Source organism: Macaca nemestrina, chromosome 6, assembly GCF_043159975.1.
Source record: "Macaca nemestrina isolate mMacNem1 chromosome 6, mMacNem.hap1, whole genome shotgun sequence".
Classification (NCBI taxonomy): Eukaryota; Metazoa; Chordata; class Mammalia; order Primates; family Cercopithecidae; genus Macaca; species Macaca nemestrina.
This window is the reverse complement of record NC_092130.1, coordinates 34,256,965-34,284,586: the sequence shown is the minus strand read 5'-3', so window position 1 is coordinate 34,284,586 and position 27,622 is coordinate 34,256,965. Positions and strand designations below refer to the sequence as shown.

Below are 27,622 nucleotides of genomic sequence, written 5' to 3'. Positions count from 1 at the left end.
TGCTGCCTCGAATTCCTAGGTTCAAGTGATCCTCCTGCTTCAGCCTCCCAAGAGGCTGGGATTACAGGCCCATGCCACCACACTTGGCTAATTTTTAGATTTTTCGTAGAGACACGATTTCGCAGTCTTGCCCAGGTGAGTCTTGAACTCCTGGGCTCAAGTGATCCTCCCCATTCAGCCTCCCAAAGTACTGGGATTACAGGCATGAGCCACCATGACTGGCCAAGAAAAAGATTTCTATGAACCAAAGTAGAAAACTGTCCAGGCTACGTTGTTAACTAAAAAAGCAAGATAGAAAATAATTATAATATATATATAGCAAATTATATATAAATTTATATATAAACATGATATTATATATATATAATGCTACTTCTTATATAAGAAAGGAGAAACTAAAGTATAAATATTCACTTATTTTTGGGAAAAGAAACACAGGAAAGATACTCCAGAAACCAATGACAATAGTTAGCTATAGAGTAAGTGGGAATGTGGTGCCAGAGAGTAAGAATTTTCTTGGTTTTGACTTTTGAACTTTCTTTTCAAGAGATGGGGTTTTACCCTGTCACTCAGGCTGGAGTATAGTGGCATGATCACAGCTCACTGCAGTCTTGAACTCCTAGGCTCAAGTTATCTGCCTGCCTAAGCCTCCTAAGTAACTGGGACTACAGGTATGAACCACCACACCTGGCTAGTTTAAAAAAAAAAAAAATTTTTTTTAGAGACAGGGTCTCACTATATTGCCCAGACTTCAAGGAAGCCTCCCACCTCAGCCTCCCAAGGGGCTGGGATTACAAGCACAAGCCACCACATCTGGCTGAATCATGTATTTTTATTTATTCAAAAATCAGATAAAAAGAAAAAACAAACCATAAAACTGAATATAAAGAGAAATGAATGGCTTTAATTCTACATTAAAAGCACATACAAGAAAGAATCTAAGAAACATTTCTTGATTAAAGAAAAAAACCAGCCAGGCATGGTGCTGCATGCCTGTAGTTCCAGCTACTTGGGAAGCTGAGGCAGGAGGATCACCTGGGAGATCAAGGCTGCAGTGAGCTCTGATTGCATGACTACACTCTAGCCTGGACCACAGAGTGAGACCCTGTCACAAAAAAAAAAAAAAAGAAAAAAAAAGAGGAGAGGAGAGGGGAGGGGAGGGGAGGGGAGAAGGGGAGGGGAAGGGAGGGGAGGGGAGGGGAAGGGGGGGAGGGGAGAAAAAAAGCAACTACATACAAAAAAGAATTCAAGAAATATTTAAACATGTATACATATGTAACAAACCTGCACGTTGTGCACATGTACCCTAGAACTTAAAGTATAATAAAAAAAATCATTCTACCATTAAAAAAAAAAAATATATATATATATTTAAATAGTGCTCTGACTATATCCCTTAGAGAGATATGTTCTAAGGACACAAAGACTTGCAAAACAAAACCAAATACTGTACTCTACTTATTTATTGCTAACAGAATTGGATTGGCAATTCTGAAATTTTTAATAGACCAAATGAGTAAATATATTGAGGTTCTTGAGAACCAGAGTTCTTACTGTGTGAGAAGGGAAATATAGTTGTAAAGGGGAAAAGATGAGAGAGAATTCAGTGGTATTAGATAAAATTATGATTTAAAAAACACTACTGTATGCATTTCTTAGCTCTGTCTATTGGAAGGGTCTAAAAAACAAGGTCCTTAGTAGCGCCTGGATCTCGGTTTCTTAGTAACACTCTGCATTAAAATGAAGCAAGGTTCTTTGGAGAAAAGACTGATTTCTAGTTCTGAAACAGAAAACACAAGGCAAATTGGAAACTTCTTATGCCATTATATGAAGAAATGCCCCAAAATTAATGTGGAGTTATAAAAGGACAAATACTGTATTCAAGCCAGTTTGAGTGGGGCTTCCATTGGTTAACTTGGAAGAATTTGAGCATTCAAAGAATAATGATGGTAACAGATTATAGCATACGTGAAAAAAATAAATCCATCAGCCCACAGTGATTTTAAAAGAATGATGATGAAAGAAAAATATTGGGGCTGGACACAGTGGTTCACATCTATAATCCCAGCACTTGGGGAGGCTCAGGCAGGCAGATCACTTGAGCTCAGGAGTTCAAGATCAGCCTGGGCAACATGGTGAAACCCCATCTCTACAAAAAATGCAAAAAACTTAGCCAGGAGTGGTGGCACACACCTGTGGACCCAGCTACTCAGAAGGATGAGGAGGGAGGATGGCTTGAACCTAGAAGGCAGAGGTTGCAATGAGCTGAGATTGCACCACTGCACTCCAGCCTGGGTGACAGAGCCAGACCCTGTCTCAAAAAAAAAAAAAAAGAAAGAAAAAGAAAAGAAATTGGCAGCAAAAAGGAAACATCTTCTCCACAAAAGAATTATATCTAATAAATGTAGAAGAAATAATAATTTTATCATTTTTAAGAACTCACCATGTTACAACCATCAATGCAATAACTGACAGCTTATCCATGAATGCTACCACTTGGTGAAAGTTAGCTGATAAACAAGTGTCTTAGTCCCTTCAGGCTGCTCTAACAAAATACCTTAAATTGGGTAATTCATAAACAACAGAAATGTAATGCTAGTTTTGGAGGCTAGGAAGTCCAAGAGGAAGGCACCAGCAGATTCAATTTCTGGTGAGGGCCCATTCCTCATAGTTGGTGCCTTCTATGTGTCCTCACATGGCATAAAGGCAACAAGACTCCCTCAACCTCTTTTATAAGAGCACTAATCCCATTCATGAGGAAGCAACCCTCATGACCTAATCACCTCCTACAGGCCCCACCTCTTAATACCAACACCGTGAAGATTAACTTTCAACATATAAATTCTGGGGGGACATGAACATTCACATCAAAACAGCAGGATATTCACATAAGTCTCAAAGTATCAGCTCAAAGACTAGTTAATTACAAAAAAGGAAGAGTAGCTTTTCAACTCAGAAATATGATGCTAATCAAACTTAGCATCACCAATAATGGAAGAAATCCACAATATATTAATCCTGACACGATGCAGTGGGAAATATCACCTATGTAGTAATCTCACCAAGAATTTTAAATCTGGTTATAACCATGAGAAAATACACAAATCCAGATTGTAAGGCATCATGCTAATGACCAGCTTGATGTCTTCAAAGATGTCACTGTCATGAAAGATCAAGTTTAAAGGAGATTAACAGACATAACCACAAAATGTAATACTTGATCTTTGATTGAATCCTGGGGGTTTTTCAAAGAACACATTATTGATGAGACATAGGAGAAGTTTTATTAGAAAAGCTTATTACCTGATATTATTGTATCATGTTAAATTTCTTGGGGACAATAACAACACGGTGATTATATAGGAGAATGTCCAAGTTCTTAGGAGTTGCGTGATAACCTATGAGAAAATTAAGCATCATGGTGTCTGTAACTTACTGTCAAATGGTTCTGAATTTTTAAAAAGTATATTCTAAATGCAAAATGTTATCCTGGATAGGATCCCATAATAGTAAAAAAAAATTAGTAGAAAAACTGGTGAAATCCAAACAAAGTATACAATTTAGTTAATCATAATGTACTCATATTAATTACTTAGTTTTAACAACTAAACCAAGGTTAGGTAAGATGTTAACAGGAGAAACTGGGTAAAAGATGTACAGGATCTCTCCATATTAAAGATGCAACTTTTTTGTAAGTCCAAAACTATTCCAAAATTAAAAGTTTATTTTAAAAATAGATATTTAGAGAGATAAAGTAAACATGACACAATATTAACAACTGGTAAATCTAGGTGACAAGTGCATGGATGTTTACTGGCCAATTCTTTCCACTTTTCTGTAGGCTTAAAATTTGTGGAAATGAAGTGTTAAAAGGAAATAAAACTACTGAAGGTTAAAAGCAAAGCAATGGAAAAGATAGTCTGCATGGACATTAACCAAAAGATAGCTGGTATTACTACATTGTTAGGCAAAGTGGCCTTTAGGCAAAAAATAAATTAAGTAAAAATAAAGAGAAGGCCGGGCGCGGTGGCTCAAGCCTGTAACCCCAGCACTTTGGGAGGCCGAGATGGGTGGATCACGAGGTCAGGAGATCGAGACCACCCTGGCTAACACAGTGAAACCCCGTCTCTACTAAAAAAATACAAAACACTAGCCGGGAGAGGTGGCGGGCACCTGTAGTCCCAGCTACTTGGGAGGCTGAGGCAGGAGAATGGCGTAAACCTGGGAGACGGAGCTTGCAGTGAGCTGAGATCTGGCCACTGCATTCCAGCCTGGGCGACAGAGCGAGACTCCGTCTCAAAAAAATAAAATAAAATAAAAAATAAAAATTAAAAAATAAAGAGAAATAGCCGGGTGCGGTGGCTCATGCCTATAATCCCAGCACCTTGGGAAGCCAAGGCCGGTAGATCACGAGGTCAGGAGTTCGAGACCAGCCTGGTCAAAATGGTGAAACCCTGTCTCTACTAAAAATACAAAAACTAGCCAGGCGTGGTGGTGTGCACCTGTAATGCCACCTACTTGGGAGGCTGAGGCAGGAGAATTGCTTGAACCTGGGAGGCAAAGGTTGCAATGAGCCGAGATCGTGCCACTGTACTCTAGCCTGGGCAACAGAGCAAGACCCTGTCTCAAAAAAAAAAAAAAAAAAAGAAAGAAACACTTTCTAACTAGAAAAAGTTCAACTTACCAGAAGGAATACAATCTAAATTTATATGTACCTAACAAAACAGCCTCAAAATATATAAAACAAAAACTGTCGGAATTATAAGAAGATATAAGTAAATTCATGGTCATGAGAGATTTTGGTATACCTCTCAAAAACAGAAACAGAGAAAACAGTAAGGGTATAGGTTTGAACAATTCAATCCACAACTCTGACCTAATGGATACATACAGAACTTTGCATTTACAAAATACATTTTTTTCAAGCTCAAATGCAGCATTTATAAAAACTGACATATACTGATCCAGAAAGCTTATCTCTAGTGACCAGAGGAGGCAAAAGGCACACCTCCATGGTGCTGGCACTGTGCCATTCTTCAACTGTTCGGTGACTGTGCAAGTGTTTGCTTTATTAATAAATTCTTTTTTTGGAGGTGGGGGGAGAAAGGGAGTTCATTTTTTGTGTGTGTGTATTATATATTTTTTGCTCACTTTTTGTGTATGTGCATTATATTTCAAAACTTAAGAAGAGTTAAAATCCTCTAGGAAGGCACTAACATACTAAGTTATATATAATAACATTATTATTATTATATACCCAATTATATTATTGCTAATAATAGAACAAGCCCAGTGTAGCCTGTTTTTCCTTCAGCATTTCAACTAACTGCTGTTTCTTCTGTTGAGTACTAGATGAAGTAATGGGCTTATGCTTAGACGACTCCTTATACAAAACATTTGTATCTCTACACATGAGAAGCATATTCAGCCTGGCAAGAAGCTTATTCTAAGAGAGACACACAGAAATCGAGACTGAAAAACCAAAACGGTACAGGTTAATAGACTCATAAAATAAACACTATCACAGTATTATTTTCCTTTCTCTCTTTTTTTTTTTTTTTCTGGCCAAGCACATATAGTTTAGCTTTCCTAAGTTAAACATAAATAGGTTTGTGTTTAGGCAACAGAAAGCTAATTACTTAATTTCAGAAATAATTAAGGCTTTGCAGATCAGAAAGGACAGCAAAAGAATCTAGAGGAGTGCAAAGAAAGAATCAGTTGCCCCAAAGCAACCAATACAAAGAACATGATTACAGACTACAGTAATCTGAAGCCAATATACCTTGGTATCTATCACCAATTTCTTCAACAGTAACATTCACTAAAGACTTACTACTTGGCAGGCACTGTGTTATGATTTTCCTAGATCAGTTCATCTAAACATCTCACGATAAGCCTACAAGGTACCAGTATTAGTTCCATTTTATAGATGAAGAACTGCAGCTCTGAGTAATTGGCCAAGAGCACCCTAGCAGCAAAAAGAACTGGAAATCTAACCTACCTAGTCTGATTTCAGAGCATGCGTTCTTACCCCACTGTGCTATACTGCCTGTCCCTAGTAGATAAGTGATTATTTGCACTTAATGATTTCTAAGGATTTGCAGTTTTAACATCCTATGATTTGCTTCAATAAATCTGTGATAAAGCATGGGCCTAGTGGCCTCTAATTGTGGAGAGCAAAATAAGGAAGCTCAATAAACTATTTACATAACCTCAAAGTTAGAATTCAGGTTCCTTTGGGTTAACAAAATTGTTCTTTCTCCATATTAAACCCATCAAAATTAGAAATGTTTCTCCTGTTAGTCAATGCCTTACATTTTTTCCTCATATGAAGACAGATGGAGCAAATATTAAAAAACATTCCATCAAGAATAAAAGTATAAATCTGTAATACAGTCAGCATGACCTCTATTTTATCGACTGATTGATTGAGACAGAGTTTCGCTCTTGTTGCCTAGGCTGGAGTGCAATGGCATGGTCTCAGCTCACTGCAACCTCTGTCTTTCAGGTTCAAGCAATTCTCCTGCCTCAGCCTCCAAAGTACAGGTGCCCGCCACCATGCCAAGCTAATTTTTGTATTTTTAGTAGAGATGGGGTTTCACCATGTTGGTCAGGCTGTTTTCAAACTCCTGACCTCAGGTGACTGCCCACCTCGGCCTCCCAAAGTGCTGGGATCATAGTCATGAGCCACTGCACCCGACCAGCATGACCTTTAAACACAACTGGACTCAAGACAAATTTAGTAAATGCAGATTTCAGGGCGGGGGGCAGGAGCGGGGGAATCTTCTTTTAAAATGCCCAAATTCAGTGTAGGTGAAATATACTGCTTATAAACTACTGATATTAGCCTTGAAGAAGCCATTATTGGTCCTTAGTTGAATATATTAAAGCTTTAAAAAGTCTTATAAAATGCAGGACCTATTTGTTCTTTATACAAAATACTTAGTAATTGAAGTCAAGTCAAAATATTCTCGTTTGTTCTTTTAAATCATCACGAAAGTTCTCATTTAAAAAAAAAAGCTAATTTACTATTTTTCTTTTTTAAAAAAAATACAGTGAACTCCATAAATGAATATACTATAAAAAGTTGTTAGGTACACCTCAGCCTTCATAAACAGTATAAAGTACACCTCAGAAAAGAAGCATACTAACACTTCCATGTTCATCTTAAAAACTAGAAACTTCTAGGAAACAGCAACAATTTGTTTTTTTAAAAAGAGTTTGGCAAAAACCATTTCTCTTAGACACCCAAAGAAGGGAAAAAAATTTATTAGGTCCAGTAATCAAAGATGACTTGATAGAATTATGATTACATGCAGAATTAGATGGTTAGAAATGAAATCAATCTATTTAGGTCCAGCCTAAGGTTCTGATAGCCAATGAGTAGACACAATCAGAGTAGTAGTATTCCTAAGAAACCAGGATAAATCTCCAATGTGCATGAGTTTAATGAACCAGATAGATTATTGTATCGCCAATATCCACCCTTATGCCATTCTCAGTCAGATGAATTTTCTTGCTCATGAGGTCCACATTGAAAACAGCATGCTCAGAAATCGGGGTCTTCTCGGTGTGCTCTTTTCCCAGGACAGGAACTCGTCGAGGCCCCAACAGTGGATCATCAAATCTCATCAGTTTCACTTTGGAAAGGTCTACAACAAAATAAATTATCAATATAAGCATTTAATTACAGTCACTGACTCAAACCCTGGAAGCAGTCTGAGAACTCACTTTTTAAACACACTGGTTGTTATATCTAATCAAAAATATTTTCTTCAGATTATTAAATAAAAGCCACGCCAGGCATGGTGGTTCACACCTGTAATCCCAGCACTTTGGAAGGCTGAGGCAGGTGAATCACTTAAGGTCAGGAGTTCAAGACCAGCCTGACCAACATGGCGAAATGCTGTCTCTACTAAAAACACAAAAAAATTAGCTGGGACTGGTGGCAGGCGCCTGTAATCCCAGCTGCTCGGGAGGCTGAGACAGGAGAATCGCTTGAACCTAGAAGGCAGAGGTTGCAGTGAGCCAAGATCGCACCATTGCACGCCAGCATGGGCAACAAAGTGAGATTCTATCTCAAAAAAAAAAAAAAAAAAAAATCTCAGGAGCAAAGCTAAAATGTAGCAAATCTTCATCCCCTTTCAGCTTTTACCCAGATTAAAGTGTCAGAGATTCTGACATCTCCTGGAATTATAAACTAAGAGAGAGAAAGAATTGTGTGTATTTTTTAGCATTATCCTATTTGGTCTCTCAAATCATTTTTATATGCTTCAATTAACCATTGTACAGAGTATCGAAAAATCTAAAACTTATCCCTTTCTCGAGCTCCCTGGAATACACTAAACCTGCAAGAATTGTAGCTTTTCTCGGAGATACTTTTGGATAAATAACGACTACTCTAAGAAATGGCATTACCAGTTTCTCATTTGCTCAAAAGATGAAAGTATTTATATTAACAAGTTGATGAGACAAGGAGAGCGGGTACAAGGCAGAGAAAGGACAGAAATTTAAGCTTTCAGGATTTTAAGCTTTAGGATGAGCTCTAATACCCACCCTGCTTGAGATTTTCCTAATCTGCTCTTACGCAAGCTGATAAAATAGCGCCTGGCCAAAAAAAAAAAAAAACCTGTCCCTTGAACAACTTTATAATTCAACAATCCTACCAACAACTGAGCCCAAAAGAAGTATATTTATTTCAGCAATTCTGAGATTTCCCAACATCAAATGGTTTTATTTCATATGGCAGAAAAACGCCAGAAATGACTACAAATGCTGATTCTGGGTTTATATCTCATTCTAAGTGTAGCATGGCTAGTTATAATTAACCTGATCCACAGAAATAGAAGATATTTTCTGAATTACCTCCCACCTCTTTCTGAAACACACCTGAGCTACACTCCCTCATGTTGACTTGAGAGTACAAAGCTTAGCATAAGAAGGATAAGAGATAAAAGAAGACGTTAATGCAGCTGGCGGCTATGCCAAGAATACAAGTTATCCATGCATTCTGTTCTCTTTGGGAAACAAAGACCGAAGGATTGCAAGTTTAGAGAAGGGGCTTATAGAACAATTACCTGCGACTACCACAAAAGCAAACCCTGTATAAGAGTCTTTGGAGAGTTTCTGCAGAGACTATACAATCTATTCCAAGACACAGTACAAGCCCTGAAAATTAAAATGGGAAGGGAGCAGGCGCAATCTTCATGACAGCTACGATCTTATTTTGGGAAAGAATACAATTCATTTTAACAGCTATTGCAATTCAACTTCAGTGGTACCAATATTTTGCTATAGACGCAGTGACAAGTTCTGCCAGATTTTATGCATAAGGCCTTTTACTGCAGATCTGCCTCTGCCTCTCTCTCTCTCACACACACACTCTTTCTCGCTAAAACAGACCTCCCTCATCATTCCAAGCAATTCTGAATCAAACTAGTTCAAAAAAACCTTAATACTCAATCAGGCTTCTAAGTGACAAAACATATTTGCTTTGATGTTTCACCATGTAGTTCATTACTGTCCACAGATTCGTAGAGCTTTCTTAGTGGTTTAACTGTCTTTTATCCCAGACTTCTCTTACCATTGAAACTGTTGAAATTTAAGTCTACAACTACATAAGATTTAAGGCTCTTAGAGAAAAGATGAGAGTGACTCTAAGTCCCTAGGGACTGATAATGAGAAATGAAGGCTTTCACTTCCAAGTTATTAGTTTATATATGACATGAGTTGTGAGTGATTCAAATTTATTATCATCAAATAGTTCACTCAGTGGCCTTTGTGGAATGAAATGATAGTTTTAGTCCAGTTCCTCCCAGACCCAGATCATAATCACCCTCAATACAATTAGCACTAATTGGACAATTTGCTGTCTAGTGCAGCAAACAGACCAATAACTATGTTACTGAATTTAACTCCTCTTCCATCTCATATACTCAATATACTCAGGCCCTTTAGATATCAAGGCATCCTGAGGGCTTTTGGTAAAGTATCAAGGTTAGATCTCTTCTGCAGATACTTATAGGGATAGCAATTTCAAACTCCCTCTAATGTTTCTATTTTCTAAAATTTACAGGAGCTACTAACATCAAACTTAAGACACTTTAGATAATATTTTTCACAGCTAGTAAGACAAAGGAGATAAGAATTATGCCAAAGGCTCAATGAGAAAAGACAAGAAATAGGAAATACATTTCAGTACAATTCTGCAGAACCTAGTCAGTGCTATATTTGAGTACATTTGAAATAGAGGTAGATTTAACATAATACAATATTCAATACAGAAATACATCCTTTCATGTGCTATAACATCATAATAATCCTATCCAGGCAGAGCTGGCGTCTCACGCCTGTGATCCCAGCACTTTGGGAGGCCGAGACAGGCAGATCACTTGAGGCCAGGAGCTCGAGACTAGCCTGGCTAACATGGCGAAGCCCTGTCTCTACTAAAAACAGAAAAACTAGCCGGGTGTGGTGGCTCATGCATATAATCCCAGCTACTCAGGAGGCTGAGGCAGGAGAATTGCTTGAATCTATGAGATGGAGGTTGCAGTGAGCTGAGATTGTGCCGCTGCACTCCAGCCCGGGTGACAAAGGGAGACTCTATATCAAAGTAAGTAAATAAATACAATCCTATCCAACGGGTCCACACAAATATCTATTTTCTTTAAAAGCTACTACCATGCTCTTTCTGCTTCTTGTGGCCTGCAGGTTCTGAGGATGAAGCTATCATTCTATGGTACCTAGTTCACTGAGAGGACATAATAAATGCATATAACAACATGATGAAACCTGAAGATATTTTGCTAAGTGAAATAAGCTAGACACAAAAGGAAAAATATTGTGTGATTCCAACTATTGTGTGAGAACAGTCAAATATATAGGGGTAGGAAGTAGAACAGTGTGGTGTGAATATAAATTTGTATAGCCATTATAAAAAACACATATACGGGTTCCTCAAAGTATTAAAAATAGAACCACCACATGATCGAGCAATCCCACTACTGGACATATATCCAGTAAGAAATGAAGAAATGAAATCAGTATGTTGAAGAGTTATCTACACTCCCATGTTTATTGCAGCACTATTCACAATAGCCAAGATATGTAATCAACCTAAGGGTCCATCAACGGATGAATGAAAAGAGAAAATGTGGTATACAATGAAATATTATGCAGACATAAAAAAGAATGAAGTCCTGTCATTTGTGACAACATGGATGAGGCTGGAAGACATTATATTAAGTGAAATAAGACAGGCACAGAATGACAAATATCGCATGATCTCACTCACATGTGGAATCTAAAAAAGTTGATCTCATTGAAGTAGAGAGTAGAATCATGGTTATCAGAGGCTGGGAAGGATAGAAGAGAGGGGACTGGAAGGAGGTTGGTCAACAGGTACAAAGTTATAATTAAATGGAAGGAATAAGTCATACTGTTCCATTACACCGTAGATGACTACAGTTCATAATAATATATGGTACATTTCAAAATAGCTATAAGAGGAGCTGTTGAATGTTCTCACCACAAAGAAATGATAAATGAGGTGATAGATATGTTATTTATCCTAATTTGATAATTACACATTATAAATATGTACCAAACCTCACACTGTACTCATAAATATGTACATTTATGTGTCAAAAAGAAAACTTAAAAGAAAAAAAGAAAGCAGAGCAGTGATTACCAGGGACTGGAGGGAAGGAGAATGGGAGTTACTATTTAATGGGTACAGGGTTTCAATTTGGGATGATGATAAAGTGGGCAAAGGATATGAACAGACATTTCTCAAAAGAAGACATGCATACAGCCAACAGACACATGAAAAAATGCTCATCATCACTGGCCATCAGAAAAATGCAAATCAAAACCACAATGAGATACCATCTCACACCAGTTAGAATGGCGATCATTAAAAAGTCAGGAAACAACAGGTGCTGGAGAGGATGTGGAGAAATAGGAACACTTTCACACTGTTGGTGGGACTGTAAACTAGTTCAACCATTGTGGAAAAGAGTATGGTGATTCCTCAAGGATCTAGAACTAGAAATACCATATGACCCAGCCATCCCATTACTGGGTATATACCCAAACGATTATAAATCATGCTGCTATAAAGACACATGCACACATATGTTTATTGTGGCACTATTCACAATAGCAAAGACTTGGAATCAACCCAAATGTCCATCAGTGACAGACTGGATTAAGAAAATGTGGCACATATACACCATGGAATACTATGCAGCCATAAAAAGGGATGAGTTCGTGTCCTTTGTAGGGACGTGGATGCAGCTGGAAACCATCATTCTCAGCAAACTATGGCAAGGATAAAAAACCAAACCTGCATGTTCTCACTCATAGGTGGGAATTGAACAATGAGATCACTTGGACACGGGAAGGGGAACATCACACACCGGGGCCTATTGTGGGGAGGGGGGAGGGGGGAGGGATGGCACTGGGAGTTATACCTGATGTAAATGACAAGTTGATGGGTGCTGACGAGTTGATGGGTGCAGCACACCAACATGGCACATGTATACATATGTAACAAACCTGCACATTGTGCACATGTACCCTAGAACTTAAAGCATAATTAAAAAAAAAAAAAGAAGTTGTAGAGATGGATGGTGGTGATGGTTTCACAACAATGTGAATGTATTCAAGCCTCCTGAACTGTACACATAAAAATGACTAAAAGAGTAAATGTTATTTTAGGTATATTTTACCACAATTTAAAACACATGTCTATAAACAACAACATCCCTAACCCTAGTATACTCTTGCTGCTGATGCTCCGTACAGAGGGAAACAAAATAAACTGGTATTTCCCTCCTAGTATACCCTTTCCCCTTACCTTCATGGGTATAACGTTCAAGGCCCCATCCAAACAATACTTTCTCCATAAATTAATCCCTGATCGCTGCAAGTGGAAATAATCTCACGTTCCTCTGTTCTATACATTTTACCTGTACCTTTCTTACTACACTCAGCAATTTCTCCTTACATTATCATATACTTCAATAGTGTATGTTCCCTACTCCTCTACTAGATGCAGCTCCTAATGAACAGAACTCTGTGGACTCCCCAAAGCCCCAGTATATACAAAGGAGTCTCTACATACACAGTTGTCTCTACAAACACTACATATAGTAGTGTCTCAATAAGTGTCCATAGAAGGGAAACAACTTCAAGAGAACACAAAATATATGACAGAATTAATTCCAAAGAGCTATTTCAAGTCTCCTATTTTAATTAATGTTACTACCCTAATATAGTTCCATAAATTAGGTTATTGTTTGGGATTTATAAATCTTTTTAGAAAATTTTTGTAGTGATGGAAAGTGGCCAATCAACTTTTGATTGCTATCAAAAAGAAAAAAGACAGATAATACAAAATAGAGAATCACAACATTAATTTGTTGTGTAGCTCAGAAGAAAAATAAGACACACTATCTCCCTTCACACTCTGCTCACTGTAGGACCTAGCTGGATGATGAAAAGAAAAGCCATAAATTATTACATTGAATCTAATCACAAAAGATGCAGACTTATTCTTGATAGTAAGTTAAGATTACTGACATATTTCACCTGGAGTCACATTGTTTAGAAGAAAGAATATGAGCTTTGGAGGCAAACAGACCTGTTTGAATTCCAGTTCTAGAGTTTACTTACTAAACAAACTTTGCAAGTTACTTAGCCTTTTTAGCCTCCATTTCACCATCTGTAAAAGGGAAATAATAAGAACACCCTCTACATTATAGAATTGTAAAAGGACTAAATGGTTAACACATGGAAGACACTCAATAACTTTTACTCTGTTTCTCTTCCTTCTCAAGGAACAGACCTGCTGGACAGGTTAGTTTAGAATATTAAGGGTATGTGTTCCTTGATTCTGAGTATCTCTGAGACAGAAATCACTCATTACAGTTTTAGAGCTAGAAAGAAAGATGGAAAAATATCTAATCCCTCTATTGTCCTCACATGAGTAAACGAAAAATCAGTTTTAAGCTTAAGTGACATGGCAAAGTCACTAAGCTACCTAGCCACAGAGTCCCAAAAAGAATAGTTTTCTTGATTCTGAACCCAATACTTTTTCCATAATAATACACAGCTGTCCATAAGCAAGCCTGTTTCTTTTCTTTTTCCTTTCTACTTAAAACTCACCAAATCTACAAGCTACTGACAAATAGGAGTTTGGGGGAACAACTTACCTTTAATTCCTCGGTTCATTTTCATTAAACGCCTGATTATGGAATCACAGTTATCTCCTTGCCTGATTTCAATTTTGGTTGAGAAATGGCCATTGGATGGCTGGGGATTCACTAGAGAAACGGACACACCAGGCTAGGAAAACAACAAGAAAATAATAGTTTAACTTGAATACTGCTGAGGGAGGAGGAATCTCTGCTACGTTTTCAATGCCCAGTGAAAGATGGATCTAATTGTGGTATTTTAAAATCATGACTAAGGCATACTCAAATACAAAAGAAAAGCTGTACAAACTCATGCTTATAACCAAATGCCTAGGTAAAGATGACTATGACTATATATATCAACACTGATGATGGACACTAACAATAACTACATTTTCTCTTCCACAACCACCATCATTCACTGAATCTCTACTATGTATTAGGCATTGTACTAAGCACTTTATCGACGTTAGTTCTAGATCCCTGAAGTCGTTCTTTTGACCCTTTTTCACAAATGAGAAGCTGAGAACCAGAAAGATTAAAAATCAGCACAAGGTCACACAGCTAGTAAAGGGCAAGGTCAGGATTAAACATAATTCTATGTTGTACTTATAGAAGCTACATAGTCCAAAACCCTGTTTATTATTTTTAAGTGGAAAAAAGTCAAATGAGTCTTGTGAAAGACTTAAATACATAGTATCTTAATGGAATACCTGAAAATGACTTGAAATAAATATATTTGTATAAGGAACATTTTCATATACCTATCTTCATGGCTCAAACGACTGAACTATTAAAAGCTACCACATCTTAATGCAATGAGTGTACTCCTTACATGACGCTGAATTCAGGAGGTATCCATGATCATGATTTCCTTATTCTTTCAAACTAGGCCTTTTCTGTTTGCTGGGTTTTCAAATGTGGCAGAAGTAACAAAACATATCTAAGTCCTCTGCTTATCAAGACAAGGAGGGCAGTTTATAGACTCTCCCAATTGCAGTCCCCTGGACTTTGCCAAATGCTGCCAATCTGAATAGATTCTTTGAGACTGAAAAAACAGAATCTCCTTCCTCAAGGATCTAGATCCAGAAATACCATCTGACCCAGCAATCCCATTACTGGGTATATACCCAAAGGATTATAAATCATTCTACTATAAAGACACATGCACACATATGTCTATTGCAGCATGGGTCACAATAGCAAAGACTTGGAACCAACCCAAATGCTCATCAATGATAGACTGGATAAAGACAATGTGGCACATATACACCATGCAATACTATGCAGGCATAAAAAATGATGAGTTACGTCCTTTGTAGGGACTTGGATGAAGCTGGAAACCATCATTCTCCACAAACTAACACAGGAACAGAAAACCAAACACCACATGTTCTCACTCATAAGTGGGAGTTGAACAATGAGAACACATGGACATAGGGAGCAGAATATCACACACCAGGGCCTGTTGGGGTGGGGTGGGCAAGGGGAGGGATAGCGTTAAGAGAAATACCTAATTTAGATGACAGGTAGATGGGTGCAGCAATCCACCATGGTACATGTATACCTATGTAACAAACCTGCACGTTCTGCACATGTATCCCAGAACTTAAAAAAAAAAAAAAGGCCAGGCGCAGTGGCTCAAGCCTGTAATCCCAGCACTTTGGGAGGCCAAGGAGGGTGGATCATGAGGTCAGGAGATCGAGATCATCCTGGCTAACACAGTGAAACCCCATCTCTACTAAAAATACAAAAAATTAGCCAGGCATGGTGGTGGGCACCTGTAGTCCCAGCTACTCGGGAGGCTGAGGCAGGAGAATGGCATGAACCCGGGAGGCGGAGCTTGCAGTGAGCCGAGATTGCGCCACTGCACTCCAGTCTGGGAGACAGAGCGAGACTCCATCTCAAAAAAATAAAAACAAAAAAACCCCAGAATCTCCAAAACCTTTTTGTCTTCACCAATAATGGCCCAAAACTAAGGGGTTAAAAAAAGCTATTGCAGCATAACTTAAGATGATGCATCAATCCAGTTTATACTAAAAACAAAACAGCCTTGAGTAACAATCAAACCAAGACTCATCTGAGGTTTAAAAGCTCCTTTTAACTGTCTAAAAAGGTTCTACATTTCCAGTATTTTTAAATAAAAACCAGATACTGAAAATCATACCTTTTATTTTTAAAACCCACAAATAACATCTGATAGTTCCTGTAATAGTAAAGTGAGGAAAAAGTAAGTATTGCACTGACCAAAGGAATTGGGGCATTTCAGGTACATCCCCATTTCTAACAAACAATGGGGTCTACAACAAACCAACCACTTAATATCTCTGGACCTTACTTGGTTCTATTTTTTAAATGTGGATTTAGATGTAATGATCTCTAGGTCTCTTTTAGTTTTAAAATGCAATGATTCAGTGAGATTCCTTCAACTTACTTCTATTCTAAAAACAGTAAGTGGTTTCCCAGGACAGCAGTCTTCCCTGATTTTATCTTCTGCTTCGGAGGCAAACTTGACTTCTATGTGCTCTAGCTAAATAGAGGGGAAAAAATGGAAGTTATTAGTATCACTTAATGTGATTCAAATTAATCACCACCTCATTTCACCAAGAACAAAACTAGGTTCTCCAGTTAACATGAAATGGTCTGTGCAATTTTATTATTTTCCATATAAATATTAAATGAAATCTGTAATCAGTTATTTAACATTCATTTTAGATGTCTCATAGTATTGTTATTTATATAGTCATGTTTATCATTTTCTATAATGAAATCTGGCATCTATCTGCCATATAAAACAAAATGAAAATCAGCATAAGAGGCTTCCACTTAAGACAAATTGAAGTTCAGAAATCTATCATTTGAGAATAAAAGGCTTCCACTTAAATAAATGGAAGAAAAGCTCAGAAATATAGCACAGTGCATATGTCTGAACATAAGATGACCCTAAACATAAGATGTGTCCGCATGGTCCAAGTGAAAAGATCCAGGAAGTTTTTTGACCTACATGAATATATATGAACATTTAGATATATATAAAATGGATGTCATTTAATGTTTATTAATTTCATTAACTCATTTAAAATAAAATACTTAATTAGAAACAACTTTCTTCCATCTCCATATTTCACAAAACAATTTTACTTAAACTCCAAACCTGTATTTTTTTTTACTTGAGTGTCTTCATTATCACTAGGACCACTTTTTGAGTGCTCTAACAGTTTTCTAGAGCAAATGGCTTTTCCTTTTGCCTAAGTTGTCTGAGACCAGCTTACTTACAATCTATATATAAAGTTATGACTGGGGCACAAAGATTGGATGGGGAGAAAGTCACAGATATGTAAAAGCTACTGGTACGGTTCTAGTTCTTGGATTGGGTAGTAGATTCATGAATGTTCATTTTATTATAAATTAGGAGAGAAAAAAAACATGGGAAGATATGGAACAATCATAATATATCATGAACCAGACATTATAATTAATCCAATTCTGCAAATCAAAAGGGAGGGGGGAAAAAAGCACCAATTCAGAGTACTCCGTAACATAAGAGGTTTGGAAAGCATTTAAATATAAGGTCTCTTAAAAATAACTTGCAGTATAAAGTATAAATAATTTGCAGTATAAAGTATAAATAAAGTATAAATAATTTGCTGCTATAAAGACACATGCACACGTATGTTTATTGCGACACTATTCACAATAGCAAAGACTTCTTGGAATCAACCCAAATGTCCATCAGTGACAGACTGGATTAAGAAAATGTGGCACATATACACCATGGAATACTATGCAGCCATAAAAAAGGATGAGTTCATGTCCTTTGTAGGGACATGGATGCAGCTGGAAACCATCATTCTCAGCAAACTATCGCAAGAACAGAAAACCAAACACTGCATGTTCTCACTCATAGGTGGGAATTGAACAATGACATCACTTGGACACAGGAAGGGGAACATCACACACTGGGGCCTATTGTGGGGAGGGGGAGGAGGAAGGGATAGCATTAGGAGATATACCTAATGTAAATGACGAGTTAATGGGTGCAGCACACCAACATGGCACATGTATACATATGTAACACACCTGCACGTTGTGCACATGTACCCAAGAACTTAAAGTATAATTAAAAAAAAAAAATTTGCAGTATCATATTCAGACAAACAGTTTTTTAATGTATAATTGATCATATGTAAATTAAGAATTGATAAAATAAGATGACAGATCTTTTTTTCCTGCAACTTTTATACTCACCCATTTTTCTTCTCTCCAAAAATATTTCTGACTGACATATTTAACAAAGATACTAAACACAGTAGATGAAGTTTATAAAAAGATTTATTGTAAAATAAAAGAGCTGGATTATGGTTTAACTACTGTTAAATAGTTATTACAATCCCTGGACCTCTTACCTCAAGGGAATTAGTCAGGTAGACTATATTCTCCATAAGCACAGCCTTTTCATCAAATTCTAATTGCAAATCCAGTATACGAGGCCCCATCTTCTCCAGGTTTTCCTAATAACCAAAATGGTATGGAAAAACAAAATCACAGTAAGAACATGTTGGAAAACATACTTCCTTCAAAGTAATCATTCTTCTCTTAGTTGATAAAATCTCAGATTTCAGGAGTTAAAGGAAAGGCCTTGGACTCATGATTTCCTTTACCCACATTTGCTTGTTAATGAAATTTACTAGCTCCAAATAATTATCATTTAAAGTATTATAAGATTATGGCAGCAATGAAAAGATGGGAAGGCACAAGGTTTTCAGATTTATAAAGTAAATATGGTTTTATGATTGTTTATTTAGACTGACTTAATTTGCAAGCCCAAAGAATTCACTTGACAGAGAATCAACCAAATGTACGAAAATATCCCTTTAAGTTACCAAAAAAACCAAAATTTTAATTTTCTGAGATACCACCTTCTTACAGCTGTTTTAGAGAATAATGAATTAATAATATCCAAACAAAAAATCCCCAAAGATATTTCTGCAAAGTTTAAAGAAAAAAAACTCATACTACATGAGTACTCAAACATGGCATGTAAAAAATAATTTCTTATTCTTAATTTTCTTGGATAGTCGATATTTGCTGCACAAAATAGAATCCTAGAGATCCAAGTACATATGCATAGATACAACTACCTAGAACACGTTATACTTAATGAAAGTGACCTGACATTATTCCTGCTACTCACTGTTTTAGCTTACTATGCAAGTTCTATTTCTTTTTCCCATGAAAAGTGCTAGAAAGTCATTTTCTTATTCCCAGATTTATTAATCCCTTTCAAAGTTTGCAAAACCACTAATTTGCCTGGCAAATCACCAACATAATTTTAAAAATATGTCACCACTCAAACGGTCTGATGATGGTTCTTCAAATTTAAATGAGATCCTAAAGAAGCCAACTTTTGAATCTAATATCATTTTATACACACACACACACGCTCTCTGTCTCTCGCTATATATATACACGTAACTACTTTTTGAATAGGTTTCCCTGGATTCTCTTAAAACATGTCATCAAAATTAATGGCCTCTGCAAACACCAATGGAATATTTTGTTGGATCCACATGTTGACAGTGATTTGGCATTATGACCAATGACACTAGCCACTGGGGAACCAATGAACTATGAACATACCAGCACTTATATTACAACTTGATTGGTGTAGGTCAATCCAGGATCCTAAATTACTTCTGAAACCTAAAATACCCTGAGGATCAAACAGTGACTTTGGTCTAAGAGAATTAAAAACCTTTTCCAAGAATACCAATCTATTATAGTATTGGAAAAGTTAAGAGTTCTGGTCTCCATCAGGCATCTGCAGCCAAGAAGACACAAGAATTAAAGGACAGTAAAAGAATAACCACAATATGCTTAGTAGGCTGGAAGATACTAATTTGCATTTTCAAACAACATTTACCAAGCCTACTTCTTGACTGGTGCTACTTAGGTGTGTTAGGTATACTACGCAGCACTCCTAAAAAGTTAGGTTCTATAGTATCCTCATTTATGGATGAAAAATCCTATGGCCCAAAAAATTAAAGTTATTTGACCAAGGTCTCAAAACTAAGAAATGACAGATACACAGAATTTCAACCAAGATTTTTCTGGCCTCATAGTCTGAGATCTTAAGCAATATAAGCCTTCTTTCGGTTTCTTTTTGTCAAGAAATCTAACAATACATCAGCTATGTATATGAAGAAAACTAAGAGTCTAACCCAATAATTCTCAATGGCAAGAAGTGGAAGGTGATTCTGCCCCCAGCAGACATTTGGCAATGTCTGGAGATATTTTTCATTGTCATAACTAGCGGGAAAGGTAGTTCTACTGGCTTCTAATGAGTAGAAGCCAGGGATGCCGTTAAAGTGTCCCACAAGAACTATCGAGCCCAAAATACCAATAGAGCTATGCTGAGAAACCCTGGTCCAACCACTATAACCAGTGTTTATCCTGTTAAGCTGTACCTATACAAATATTGAATCCTGGTTCCAGGAATAGGGTCTAGGAAATGCAAGCCTCTATAAGCCTAATGTAAGCCAAAAGAGCATGTTTCTTTCCCAAACTTGAAAGAAGGGAAGGTAGAATATGAAGGGAACAGTTCAGTGCAGCAATTCTAAACCAATTTTTCTTCCACAATACATATTTTTCACATACTCAGTGATTCCACAAGTAAACCCAAAATCTGATAGATCATTTCTCACAGCCATTGATTGAAAAGTGCTATTTCAGCAGATTTCTGGCAGGAGACTATGTCCAAGGCTTTTCCCCATCCTTCTATTGTCCTATCCATCCTTCTATTGTCCTATCTAACCATTACTCATGTGGTCACAGCTGCATAAGGTCCACAGCTTACCTTAATCATGGCAACAAATGGCATGACTTTCTTCATGTATTTCTTCAGTTCTGGCATACTGCCTAGTTCACTAGCAATGACTTTGTTGTCAGGCAGTTTTCCATTATTGGCCTAAAAAAAGAAAGGAGGGAGAGTAATGTAGAAAAAAAAGTCTCAAGAATAAGACAGAATAGTAGATTTGACTATGGTCTGCCAGGCATAGAATGGTGGCCTCTACTGATCCTTAGAGAACAGCAGAAAAGTGTCCAGCCCTAGCATCATGGAGAAGTGAAAGCTGAATGAACAATGCAGAAGGAAGTCTCCTATTCTCTATAAACTGACGACACATACTTTTTAGTTCAGAGGAGGAAAAAAAGTGATTTGTGTTGAATATTTCTCCTGTTCAGAAACTAAATGGTCTCATAAAAACTTGTTTTCAAATTTCTAAAAGCATTTCATTAGTCATATTAAAATAAAAAATTACACAACTATTATACAAGTTTATATAATGTCTGCTTTTGGACACTAGAAAGAAATTGTTACACTTGTGAAAAGAATCCCTAGCTATTGCCCTGTTAAAAACAGAATCATTTCTATCTACTCAAAAATAAATATCTATATCATATGTCACTAATGAGTACAATCCAAGTGTGCTTTAAATGAATCTAAATTCATTTCTTTTTACAGATATTAATGGTCCCCTCAACAGAGTGAGAAACAAAGCAAGTGGTCTTTTCAAAGTTTTGGGCGACTTATTTTCTCCTTATTGTAAAAGGAAGGGTTGGGAATGAATCTAAACGAAAAGGAACACATAACACAATTTCAAAAAATCTATTTTCAATTCCAAATTTTACTAAAGTACATGGGAAAAAATATTCTACTTGTTAATGTATTCCTCTGAAACACATAAAAAAGAAAAAGGGTGGGAAACACTCCTTTGCCTTATGTCACCAAAAAGGTGCCACATTCAACATAAGAACACTCTTCGTGATTATAAATGAACATTCTTTTCATTCTTGTGGATGAAAACATACAAAAATCTAAAAGAAAGCTGCTAATGCCAAAAGATACCACTGTTTTCAATTATCTAGTCAATGAATACTAAGTAAAAATACAACTTCAAAAAGAACAGAGGTGACACATTTTTTAATACCTAAGACATTACATATTATATTTGGGTTCTTCCATTGCTTCCTTGAAATTACTGGTATGAATATATAATCCACTGAGGTAGTTTCACTTTTCTGCCAACCAAAGTAGCTTTTATCTTTTATTTACCTTAATTCAAAATCTGCAAGCAGATTCTAAAGGCCACCTTCTATTTCTAACATACACAATCAAAGGTGGAAGTAGTTTTCCATAAAATAGACTCACAAGGAATACAAAAACATTTGCTCTTCTCTCTGAAATTTTACAAATGTAAAAGCACTTTTTCTTAGCATTTCTTAATTAACTCTGAAAAGTATTCAGGCAAAATTCCAATAACGGTCTAGAATATCAAAGCTAAGAATTTTTCCTTTATGTTTCTTCTTTACATTTTGACCACAATCCATATTTTGTCTCTCTTTTTTAAGTGCACCTTAGTAGTCTGCATCTAGCAATAACTGTTTTAATAACCTAAGCAAAAAAGCCCAAGTCCACAAACACACTTTGTTTCTACATTTTGAATGCAGAGGAAAAATAGATTTTTTTCTTTCAGGAAAACTTAGATCTAAGTTATTGAGTTCCCTTTAAATGGATTTATCATTATTTGGCACAGCCAAAAATGTCTTCAAGTTCTACATTTCTATAGGTAATTATCAAACCAAACAACATTTAAGGCACTCAAGAACAAAGCTTCACTTTTTTCCAAACAATAAATGAGGTTATGGTTTGAAATAATTTAATGAATGAATAAATTTAATGAATGACTCCCACTGCTCAAGTTATAACAAATTCCAAAGGCAAACTCTGTCCTTTCATTTCATTATTTCAACTACACATATGAAAACCCCCAATTCTTTTGATTACATTCAACTAGATCCAATGTATTTTTGTATAAATGTTTCAAAAATGAGAGAAAAACAGCAGCTTTTTCCTCAGCATCCATTTAAGAGTCACCAAGAATAACAAAAGGATGCTCTCTGCCTAGAGGGAATGACACAAAGCTGCCTATCTTTCTTCTCCCAGACATTGCCAATATCCTAAAAACAAAAACAACATAGGGAGCATACAACACCATCAGGGGGGAAAAGTCTACTGAGAGCATCACCTCAAAGTGTTTACGTAGAACAGACAGGGTGGTATGTTGCCAAGGTGGATAGTTCTTTGCCACATAGATGGTGCAATGTGAGGGCTTCTGCAGGGGTTGTTTGTCAGTCTTCTACATGGTAAAAGAAAGGAAAAACATTCAATAGCTTTTATATAAACCAAAAATGAGAAGAACCCTCCCCCAATATACACCACCATGGTCTTCACCATTAATGAAAATCTTTTTAACTTTCATTACTGTTAATTGTTATATGATCAATAACTTTTAAGGAATAATCTTTAAAAAAAAAAAAAAAGACTTTACCTTCCCTTTTGCTGGCATCATATAGTTCTTGAGTCGTAGTCTAAGGTCATGTGTTACTTCCATGAGATACTGTGAGGAGTGTATTAAAACTTCATCCACAGGACCTGCCACAGGCCATGAAGCATTCATAATTGAGTCAGGCTTTTAAAAAAAGAAAAACAAAGAAAGTTCAGTGAGATTAGACAATATGGTTCTTAATTATAGTTTCATACCAAGGATACCATCTGTAATTGTGTGCTCAGAGTTCAAACTTGACTACACATAACACACTTCCACAGCCCCTGATCTAATGTTCCCTAGAATTCAAGCTGTGAAGTCTGACTCTACATTCTTAATTAGCATCCATTTGTACAAGCGTATTAATACCCACACACATATGCTCACTTTCAAAGAAAATTATGTAACACTAATTTGCCTAAATTTAATCATTATTATATAAATTACGCATACACTCAGTTTTTATCCTGTTAATACATCCAGTATTCAAGTATGGCTATTTGGTATATAGATCATGAGCACATTTCTGTATTGTTCATGCATTTAAAAATACAAAAGAGCCTAGCTAATATGGTTGGAAAGGAGTTATTAAACCAGCCAAACTATTTATCTGCAAGTCTAGGAGAAATAACTGAATTCATATTCATAGTAAGAATGCTAATATCCCTGAATATTAAGTCCTATGTATGCCAGAAGTTTTATATAAAACAAGAATACTTATGCAAATATACACCTATATTTCTTATAAGGAGCTCATAAAAATTGTTTATATCTTTCTCAATATTTTCACCTTTTAAAAATATGTATGCACTGTGTATATATAAATAAGGGCACATATATCCATCTGAATAGGAGATAACTCTGGTTTAACCTGTCATAATTATGATGCTGAATCCAGCATCACTCTTGAATTACTCACTTTCAGACTTTCTCTCTTAAGTAACAATATTAGCACAACACTTATTTAATGAAGCCAAAATCAAAACCACTTAAAACATTTTAAATGCATAAAGATACCTTTCCCAGGAGTGTCCAGATGTGCTCACACAAATGTGGACAGAATGGAGCGAGGAGAAGTGTCTGAACTTCAATAAACCGGAACACAAGTTCTCTGTGCATCCCTTCCACAGCCAATTCACGGTACTTATCTTTTGCGGCCTATAAAATTTGAAATTATTTACCATTTCCCTCACCTTCTTTAAAATAAAAATAAAGGAAAAAATTTCAGTATCTTGGTTTTAATACATTTTTAAGTTTCTAGTCTTTTAAAAATCCATAACAAATTACTGTAAAGGTTTTACTTTAAGAATCTGCAAGTATTTATCTTTGTCCAAAGTACATGGTAGTTTTATACTAATAATTCTCAAAAAAAAAAGAATTTTTTTACAGACAGTTTGTAACTGAGACATAAAAGTTGAACAACTTTAACTGTATATTAAGGGTGACTGCTCTTAGCAGCATATAGGATATTAAATATGAAAAAAGACTATAAATACAACACATTGCTATGCTCAGCCATTTATCCTTATTTAACCACATCTCTGAAAACCAAGTTACATAAATCTCAATGTGATATTTTACATAGCTCATTGCGTAAAGCTGCATTTTTACTTTAAGCACTTAAAATGCCAAACTTAAGGACATACTGACACCTTGTGGAAAACCTCAGAAAACACTTGCTCTCAAACTAATGGCAGTTAATCACAATTTTGCCTTCGTTTTTATCAATTTTGAAATGTTTTCCTGGAAAGTATAGCTGAATTTTAGTTTTAATCTCCTTTATATGAATGCTCATAGCTTAACTAGGAGCAGAATTATTTAAATTAAATGGACATAATAGAAAAATACCAAAGAAAATAACTTAAAATCACAATTTATTGAAGACTTTAAAATTTTTCTGGTAGGATTTTCAGTCTATACTTAGGCGAGTAATTGTGCTACAGCAGGAAGAAAAAAGGGGGAAAATACATAATGTTCACACTGACATGTTTTATAGCTACCAAAAGAATCAACAGCCTACCTGAAACTCAAAAAACCCTGTTTTCAAAGCTTCTTTAAACATCATCTTTTCATAGTTTTGATCTGTTTTTATAATTCCTGCATTCAATTCACTATTGAATAGGGGGAAAAAAAAGGTTATGGAGTTTAAAGGCACTTATACATAGCTATAAAAAACTGCTGCATATACAAATTTAAAATACTGCTTATTTAAGCAGTAAAATGAGAACAATGCCCGAAACATTTAAAACTGCTCAACACAACACCACCTTTGTGTTCCTTAAAACAAACTACTGCAGTCTCTCTATTGTGTATCCATCCTTAAGTACTGTCATCTGACACTGCTTAGGGCTCCTGTTTACAACATAATAAGTGATGCTTGTTTAGAAATTTCTTGATGGACACTTTATTTTTTTTATTTATTTTTTTTTGAGGTGGAGTCTGGCACTCTTGCCCATACTGGAGTGCAGTGGCCCGATCTCGGCTCACTGCAAGCTCCGCCTCCTGGGTTCACGCCATTCTCCTGCCTCAGCCTCCTGAGTAGCTGGGACTACAGACGCCCGCCACCTCGACCGGCTAGTTTTTTTTTTTTTGTATTTTTTAGTAGAGACGGGGTTTCACCGTGTTAGCCAGGATGGTCTCGATCTCCTGACCTCGTGATCCGCCCGTCTCGGCCTCCCAAAGTGCTGGGATTACAGGCTTGAGCCACCGCGCCCGGCCGATGGACACTTTATTCTTATAAAGCCCAAAATGTAATATGAAAATAGCTTAACTAATATTGTAGCTAAGTTTTAGATTTTTTTTTGTTTTGTTTTTGAGACAAGTCCTGTCTCTGTCACCTAGGTTAGAATGCAGTGGTATGATCACAACTCACTGTAGCCTCGAATGCCTAGGCTCAAAGGATCTTCTCACCTCAGCCTCTCAAGTACTAGGACTATAGGCGCAAGCCACCTCACCCAGTTAATATATATATATATATATATATGTATTTTTTTTTTTTTGTAGAGATGGGATCTCACTTTGTTGCCCAGGCTGGTCTCAAACTCCTGGGCTCAAGCAATCCTCCCACCTCAGCCTTTCAAAGTGCCTGGTTTACACGCATGAGCCACAGTGCCTGGCCATAGCTAGGTTTTAATTATTGCATTTACAATAACTAATACTGGACATTAGAAAAAAATTTTCTCATACCAATCCAGGTCCTTCTTAATTTGGCCTAATCTAGCCCCAACCTGTTTCTTTTTTTTTTTTTTTTTTTTTTTTTTGAGACGGAGTCTGGCTCTGTCATCCGGGCTGGAGTGCAGTGGCCGGATCTCAGCTCACTGCAAGCTCCGCCTCGCGGATTTACGCCATTCTCCTGCCTCAGCCTCCCGAGTAGCTGGGACTACAGGCGCCCGCCACCTCGACCGGCTAGTTTTTTGTATTTTTTAGTAGAGACGGGGTTTCACCATGTTAGCCAGGATGGTCTCGATCTCCTGACCTCGTGATCCGCCCGTCTCGGCCTCCCAAAGTGCTGGGATTACAGGCTTGAGCCACCGCGCCCGGCCCGCCCCAATCTGTTTCATCCCCTACCTCTGCCCACCAGATAATGTACTTCAAATAAATATCAGACCCTTTCGATGGCTTATCCACACTTTCTCCTCTCCCTGAAAACACTTGTTTATTTTTCAAGAAACCCAGAATTTGGCCGGACGTGGTGCTCACGCCTGTAATCCCAGCATTTTGGGAGACCGAGGCTGGTGGATCACAAGGTCAGGAGTTCAAGACCAGCCTGGCCAACATAGTGAAACCCTATCTCTACTAAAAATACAAAAAAATTAGCCAGACATGATGGCGGACGCCTGTAATCCCAGCTAGTCGGGAGGCTGGGGCAGAAGAATAGCTTGAAACTGGGAAGTAGAAGTTGCAGTGAGCCAAGATTGTGCCACTGCACTCCAGCCTGGGTGACAGTGCGAGACTCTGTATCGGGAAAAAAAAAAAAAAAAAAAAGAAAGAAACCCAGAAGTCACATGATATCTCTGAATTCTCCTTATCTCTATTATT

General features: G+C 36.8%; 1 protein-coding gene across 3 annotated transcripts in view; it reads right to left on the bottom strand.

The window, feature by feature from the left end:
• Window positions 1-7,253: 7,253 nt before the first annotated feature.
• Window positions 7,254-27,622, bottom strand: part of LARS1 (leucyl-tRNA synthetase 1) — a 69,056-nt gene continuing 48,687 nt past the window's right edge. For all 3 annotated transcript variants that reach the window (XM_071098262.1, XM_071098261.1, XM_071098263.1), the window contains 9 exons: window positions 25,605-25,695; window positions 24,602-24,742; window positions 23,588-23,728; window positions 23,285-23,395; window positions 21,055-21,165; window positions 18,605-18,709; window positions 16,633-16,728; window positions 14,217-14,349; window positions 7,254-7,652 (listed from right to left, as the gene is read on the bottom strand). In XM_071098262.1, the coding sequence (XP_070954363.1) occupies window positions 7,447-7,652; window positions 14,217-14,349; window positions 16,633-16,728; window positions 18,605-18,709; window positions 21,055-21,165; window positions 23,285-23,395; window positions 23,588-23,728; window positions 24,602-24,742; window positions 25,605-25,695 (1,135 nt within the window). In that variant the 3' untranslated portion in view covers window positions 7,254-7,446. The remainder of the gene's footprint in view (window positions 7,653-14,216; window positions 14,350-16,632; window positions 16,729-18,604; window positions 18,710-21,054; window positions 21,166-23,284; window positions 23,396-23,587; window positions 23,729-24,601; window positions 24,743-25,604; window positions 25,696-27,622) is intronic.